The 7,616-nt window shown below is 46.0% G+C and overlaps 1 protein-coding gene across 1 annotated transcript; it reads right to left on the bottom strand.

Annotated features, from left to right (window-relative positions):
* On the bottom strand, window positions 1–2,130 carry CLDN23 (claudin 23). Its single transcript, XM_022571416.3, has one exon. It carries the CDS (start codon window positions 1,740–1,742, stop codon window positions 861–863), a length of 882 nt encoding a protein of 293 aa, XP_022427124.1. The 5' UTR covers window positions 1,743–2,130; the 3' UTR covers window positions 1–860.
* Between the last annotated feature and the right edge of the window lie 5,486 nt (window positions 2,131–7,616).

Here is a 7,616-nt window from a genome sequence, read left to right as displayed (position 1 = left end):
TTGAGTGAAACTCTTGCTTTCAAATTTTATTTATAAATAAGAGATATATATACATGTACGGTAGCCTAATGTGATTAACAGGTTCCATTTTGTTCTAAATATTTAATATATAGTCTTTAATGTCCAGGGTGAGGTAGCCAAGAAATAGAACAATACAGCATCAGTCCCTTCATTCTCCTTCTGGCTTCTAGAAGAGAAACTCTGGAGTGACCTCAACTTTCACACCAAAAATAAGTGATCAAAATGACAGATCCTATTTATACATGAAGAAATGTAAATATGAGTTAATCAGGTTATTTCATTCCATAAAAGCCACTAAAGCTGCTGGTATTTGCATGGCTCTATGTTTATTTTAACAGCCCCATTCAAATATAACCAGAAAGGTACTGGTCTCTTGACAGTTTGTGTGAAAATGAATTATGCAGCAGAAAATAAATTAATGATAATTATATTGATGCAAGGTTCATCAGCATTTCAGAATGTTGTTTGGAGATGTTCAATCGGTTTTGAGCCTCCATTTGCTGATTCTGACATTGTTATTATCAGCAGGATGCAAAGTCACTCTTCCTATGTCTCCAGCTAAAAGTATGAAAAGGCTGTCGTCCAGAAGAGGGCCCTGATCCCTCGGGGGAGAAACACTAAACTCTGTAAAAACCCAACCTGAACTAATCGTCCAAGGAGTCGAGTTTGGCTAGGAAAGGAAGATCGCCCTCCAAACCAGTTACAGGAATGTGTCCGGGGGTCCGACTCCGAGCCAGGTGTTTCCAGCTGAAAGGTAACAGCCAAGTTCAAGGTTGGACCGTGGTGGGGCGAGTCCCTCATCCAGACAGGGCCCGGCCAGAGCAGGCTGGGGGCGCCGCCTACAGGTCGGAGTCGCAGGGCAGCGCGCTGCCGCATGACCGGGTGCTGCGGGAGGACACGCCGTGGTGGGATTCGGGAGCCTTCTCCCCATCGAGCACTTCCACCGGGTTGCTGTAGGCCTTGGGCGGCGGCCGGGGCATCGGGAAGCCGGCCTTGCGCTGGCTGGCGGCGCCGAGCTGGACGGGCCGCGGCCGGTGCTGGCCGTCGCTGTAGTACTTGATGGCCGGCGTGAGCGCGGGCTCCGGCCAGTCGATGTACACGGTGCTGATGCTGCTGCGGCGCGCCCTGCCTGGGGGCGCCTTCCGGCAGCTGCGACAGCGCTCGGCGCACCAAGGCGCAAAGCTGAGCGCCAGCGAGAAGCCGCCCAGCAGCAGCAGGCAGCTGCCCAGGTAGCCCAGCACCAGGCTGTAGCCGACCTGCACGGTGACCGGGCTGGACTGGGCGGGCAGGACGGCGCGATCCGCCAAGAAGTGGTTGTACCAGGAGACTGGGATGAGGCTCAAGAGGCCCGCGGCGAAAAGCACGACGCCGGAGAGGCCGGCCAGCGCGAAGTGGGGCTCGTCCTGCCAGCAGCGCACGCCGACCGTCGCCAGCAGTAGCCCCAGGGCCGTGGCGGCCAGCGACGCGATCATGAGTCCCCGCGCCACCCGCACGGGCTCGGCGGCGAAGTAGCCCAAGTCGTCTGGCTGACCGCACTGGCGCTCGCTGCTGCTCTGCTCGCGGCACATGTCCCACAGGCCCTGGTACAGCACCACGTCCACCGGCTGGTCAAGGAAGCCCTTCACCAGTCTCCAGCCGGGCGTCAGCGTGCCGGTCAGGGTGAGTAGCAGCCCGCAGGGTGCGAGCACCATGCCCAGAATCATCACCACCGGCGTCCTCATCCTGGACGGCGCACCTGCCCACTCCTCCGCCTCCGCCTCCGCCTCCGCCGCCGGCTTGCTATCTCGAGCCCTTGCGCCCCCGGAGAGCGCTCCAGGCTCCGGCTCCCTGAAGTCCGCACGCTCGTCGCCGCCACGCCCGGAGTCCTGCGCCCGGCTCTCCTCCGGCCGCTCTTTGTCTCCGGCGCGGGGCCGTCTGCGCTCCGCTACCCGTCCCTAGTTCGCTCCCCGCGTCCCGGCCGCTCCGCCCTACCTCCCGCCCAGCCGCCTAATCGAAACCAGCTCGCGGGCAAGTCTGATCGAAACCTGGGCCCGAGATGCCGGCGCGCAGAGGTGGCGGCAGCCGCGGCCAAACCCGTCCGGGTGGGAGGGGCTGGAGTGGCGAGCAGGAAGCTGCGCGGCCCTGCGGGACTCGGACCGAGCAAAGGTCGCCCCGCCCCTGCACCTCTGCGCGGCTCGGCGGGGCCAGGTCGGCCTGGGGCGGGGAAGGAAAGAGGCGCCGCCCGAACGGCCGCACCTGGCCCGGGCACTGCGCAGGTCCCTGCTTCTCAGCAGATCTCGGTAACTAAAGTTTTTCTCCGGTCCCTGCCCGTCGACCCTGCACCTGTAGCCTGTCCTCCCTCCACCCCCAGCGGGGATCCGATGGCCCCTCGAAATTTTGCGCTGTTAGCTTGCAGACACCCATGGCTGAGTGGGCGGAACCGCCCGAGATGCGCTGGGCAGGTGTGCACCGAGGGTCCTCCCGGCCGAGAAGCGTGTCCCAGAGTGTCGCACTTGTGTATTTTGTTTAATTTGCTTAATAAAGACGCCATACTCCGGATTAACCTTGATGGAAAAGAATCAAAGCGACTGTGTTTCTGGGATGAGGAATTACCGAGGATTTTATTTTCTTTGTTTGGCCTCTTGATTTTGAAACTGACGAAAAAATAAAGGGGTGTGTGTGTGTGCCCTGTCTAGCACACTTTTCAGGTTTGTCCACCTCTAGGGTCCTGAGACTTTCATTGTCTTTGAGCTGTTTACAACTCTGTAAATTACAGAAAACCTGTAGTGTCACAAGTGATTTTTGTCCATAGTAACGCAAATGAGTTTGTCAGTAGAATGTTAATGACTATTGCCCGATGGATACATGCTCTGGCATTGATTTGTAAATTCACTTTAGCAGGCCTGTTTGCCTATATATGTGTGTCCTTTGCATTGTTCTTTAAATCGGTTGTAACATACTGGTTCCCTTAATAAATTAAATAAAATCTTTGACACGCGTTCATTTTACATTTGTGTGAGAATCATGATTTTACAGTTTCCTAAAAATTATTATTTCTAAAAATCAAAGTTAATTAAGCATTGGTTTGAAGTAATTTTGAACATTCTAGAGTAGACAATACCAAGGATGGGTCTTTTGTTTTTTGAAGATTTTTAAATTTAAAAACTGGTGGTAAAATATACAGAAACATAGAATTTACCATCTTAACCATCAAGTTACAGTTCATTGAAATTAAGTATATTCACAGTGTTGTGCTACCATCACCATCATCCGTCTCCAGACTTTTTCATTTTCCCAAACTGAAACTCTACTCATTTATCAATAACTCCCCATTCCACCAGCACCCCTCCTACCCGCCAGCCCCTGGCAACCACCATTTTACTTTCTGTCTTTATGAATTTGAGGCCTCTAGATGTTTCATTCAAGTGGAATCATGCAGTATTTATGACTGGTTTATTTCACTTAGCATAATGTCTTCAAGGTTCATCCATGTTCATAGTGTGTCAGAATTTCCTTCCTTTTTAAGGATGAATAATATTCCGTCACATGTATATACCACATTTTATTTATCCATTCATCCTTTGATGCACACTTTGGTTGCTTCCACCATTTGGCTCCTGCAAATAATCCCGCTACGAACAAGGGTATAGTACTATCTCTTGGAGTCCCTGCTTTCAGTTCTCCAGAAGTGGAACTGCTGGATCATATGGTAGCTGTTTTCAATTTTTTGAAGAAATGCGCTACTGTTCTCCATAGCAGCTGCATCATTTTCCATTCCCACCAACAGTACACGAGGGTTACAATTTCTCCAATTACCCCGCCACCTCCTCACCCCACAACTCAGGAAAACTGGATTTTTTCCTCATTGTTTCCGAAGTGTTGTGCTCCCTTTTGCCTCTAGACCTTGACATATGCTCTTTTCTTTCCCTAGAGTCCTGCCTGCCACTTCCCAAACCCAGTGCATCCTTCAGATCTTCGCTTAAATGCCATTTTCTCTGGGAGGTTTCTCAATCTCACAGATTAGCTTTTCCTATTGGACTTCTATACATACCCTCTTCTGTTGTAACACTTGCCACAATTCCTTATTACTTGAATCACTTAGTTGTCTAGGGCAAGGATAAATTCTTTGAGGGTAGGGATAGTGTTGTTTGGTTCTGCCCTAAAATCCATCTTGATGGCCTGGCCCATAGTAGCCACTCAACAAATCCATTTTATCTTTTTCCGCCATGTCTCCTTTCACATAGTATCCACGGAATTCTCTTACAGATGACTGTCTGGTCAAAATATATTGTTAATGCATTTTAGTAAAGTTGTTGATTGTTTGAATGATTTTTTTTTCCAGCATAGAAAACAATGAGATATAGGGTAGCTCCAATATTTATGACAAAAAAGTGTAGCCCTGTGGGGGTAACTTTCTATGGTAATAAAAGATGATTGCACTAAGTGTGGCGTCTGATTCTAGATCTGGGCTCTTTGTTCCATTGGGCCTCTGAGTTTATCACAAGGCTGAGTGAGAAACAAAGCATGAATCACAATGTGGCAGGAATGAATTATTGCTGAGATTAGTACCTGTCTGTGTAAACTGATCCTCAGGCCCTAGAATAGCTTTCTTTTCTGCAGAGAGGCCCTATGGTAAGGCAGGAATCTATTTACAGTGCCCTATGTTTCCAGATAATAGGGGGCTCCCAGCGACTAATTCTAAACGGACAAACGCTGGGGCCCCTGTTAGCCTACATACCATCATGTTGCAAACTCCGGGGAGCAAAGATCAGTATGCTTTTATGGGGTGTCCTCAGAGTCCCTATATCAGGTCTTTATATTTTACTCTCTCCACATAATAAGGCCCTAAACACTGTTGTTAGTCTTCCGGTGGCAAATCCAGTTCAGTAGGTTATAGAATAAAAATTAAACCACATGGGGCTTCCTTGGTGGTGCAGTGGTTGAGAATCTGCCTGCCAATGCAGGGGACACAGGTTCGAGCCCTGGTCTGGGAAGATCCCACATGCCGCGGAGCAACTAGGCCCATGAGCCACAACTACTGAGCCTGCGCATCTGGAGGCTGTGCTCCACAACAAGAGAGCCCGCAACAGTTAGAGGCCCGCGCACCGCGATGAAGAGTGGCCCCCGCCCGCCGCAACTAGAGAAAGCCCTCGCACAGAAACAAAGACCCAACACGGCCAATAATAAATAAATTAAAACAAAAAAACTAAATGTGTGACTCTGTTCTGTTTAAAAAAATAAATTAAACTATGATCATTCTCTTTTTAAATAGCATTAGAACAGCCTGAAGTGAACAAAGACCGTCCACATGTCATTAGCTTTCCTTGTTGACCTATAGCCTGACAACTGGTTTCAAGTTTTGTGTGCCCAGTATTGTAGAGAATAAATAGATAACCTTTGACATCCAATTTAAAGTAGCCCCCAATTAGCTCAGTATCACATCACCCTAATTTATTTTCTATATAGAACGTATCACTACCAAATGTTTTCTTATTGTGTATTGACCTATTTATATTCTGTATCTCCCACTGCATTGTTAAGTTCCAAACTCTAGGGACCTTGCTGGTCTTGTTTGTGGCTATATCTCAGCACCTGGAATAGTGTCTAGCTCGTAGGAGGTACTCAATAAATAGTCTTAGTTTGTTAAGTAAGTGAAAGAAGTTTTGTAAAATTCCTACACAGTGAAAGGAAGATACAGCATACATCATTTTAAAAAATCATAGTAAAATACACAGAACATGAAATGTATCATCCTAACCATTTAAGTGTACAGTTCAGTAGTGTTAAGGGCATCCACATTGTTGACTCTACATAAATGTTTTCATCTTGCAATACTAAAATTCTTTACCCATTTAACAACTCTGTTCTCTTGTCCTCCCAGGTCCTGGCAACTACTGTTCTGCTTTCTGTCTCTGTGACTCTGACTACTGTATGCAAGTTATGTAAGTGGAATTACACAATATTTATCCTTAGACTTATTTCTTTTAGCACAATGTCCTTAAGGTTCATCCATGCTGTAGCATGTGTCAGAATTTTCTTCCTTTTTAAAGATGAATAATATTCCATTGTATGTATAGACCACATTCATTCATTCATCGATGGACATGGGTTGTTTCCACCTTTTGTCTATTGTGAATAATGATGCCATGTTAGTAAATCTATTTATTTTTTTATTTGGCGTCACGGCATGTGGAATCTTAGTTACCTGACCAGGGATCAAACCCGTGCCACCTGCAGTGGAAGCGCAGAGTCTTAACCACTGGACCACCAGGGAAGTCCCCAGTAAATCAATTTAAATTTATTCTATATCATTCCTGTGTGGTGATTGACTATCTAAAGCAAAAATCTACTTGCCATCCCTCTTGTACATATCAGAAGGTACCACAGGATATCATGCCACTTAAAAAGAAAAAAAATTGCTTAAGTTTTATCTTCTAGAGGCTTCCAACCCTTCATGGCCTAGCATCAAGGCTGCCTCCTTTACAAAGGTGGGGATGCATGGTGGGGGTAGGGCTGGTCGCAGGAATCAGTAGCTGTGCTTACATAGCCTGCTTCTCCTCAACCCTGTCCATTTCCATCTACTGCAGGGGAAGAAGATTTACCAGGCCACAGACTAGGTTCATTCAGGTCATTATTTTATATTATGAAAACATTACATCTCTCTTTGATTACTTTGTCATAGTACCTGGACAAACAGTTGAAAATTAGTAGGCATATTACAATGAGGATAATAATCAAAATGCATCTTTGTATTATTCTCGGAATGTGTTCTTTTCTCTTAATGGTTAAAGCAGATATACAATGTATGTTTAATAGGCCACAGACAGGCTGTTTTGGTTAGCCTAAAGTTCAAATTAAATCATGTATAAGCCAGAATGACTTCCCCATACCTCACTATGTGAAAATTTCTTCCATAATTTCCTACCTTTTAATTGCAAATCTTTCCATAGAAAGCATTGATAATCAATATATTTTTCCAGCTTTGCCAGAGTGGCTCAGTTGCCTGCTCTGGGTCCATTCATGTCCCTCAGTGCTAGGCCTACTTTTTGTTTATATATTGGCCTAGTTATCCACATTGGGGGAAAACTAATCAGACATAACAAACAAGTACAGAGGTATGCTGATGGAGAAATATTTTATAGGCTATATGTTTTATCACTTATACCCAATTGTCACACAAGCATTGTACATGTGCGTTTAGCAGGAAACTTAAAGCCAGCAGTGATACATATCATGAGTAGTTATACGCTGTGACAACCTCACTAGACAGTTTTTTCCATCCTGAACATTGGGGTCAAAAATATGATTTGAAGCAAAACAATAGCTTTCCATTAGAACTCTTTAAATCTCTTACCCAGTTCAGTAGTGTGAACTGAAAGTTATCAAATGTTTTCCATATAATTTAACATACCAAATAACCATAGTTACTTTAATGTTTCTTCTAAGATGCTTAGGGGCCCTTTGAAATACTCAAAGTTAGCTAGAGAAAGAAACTTATAATCTGTTACGAAAAGCAGCTCAGTATTCCAGGAAAATTTTGTTCTCTTAACAGGGAGAAAGAAAACCAAATTCCTGTCTTATACCAGCTTACTATTAATAACAAAGTTCATTGACCT

This window comes from Delphinapterus leucas, chromosome 21 (assembly GCF_059928025.1).
Source record: "Delphinapterus leucas isolate spDelLeu-1000000601 "Yukka" chromosome 21, BTC_Dleu_Yukka2, whole genome shotgun sequence".
NCBI lineage: Eukaryota > Metazoa > Chordata > Mammalia > Artiodactyla > Monodontidae > Delphinapterus > Delphinapterus leucas.
The sequence above is the reverse complement of the archived record's forward strand: the minus strand, read 5'-3'. Positions and strand labels throughout refer to the sequence as shown.

Bases quoted from the DNA above. Each gene is read 5' to 3' on its own strand.
- CLDN23 (XM_022571416.3), bottom strand. From the start codon at position 1,742: ATGAGGACGCCGGTGGTGATGATTCTGGGCATGGTGCTCGCACCCTGC.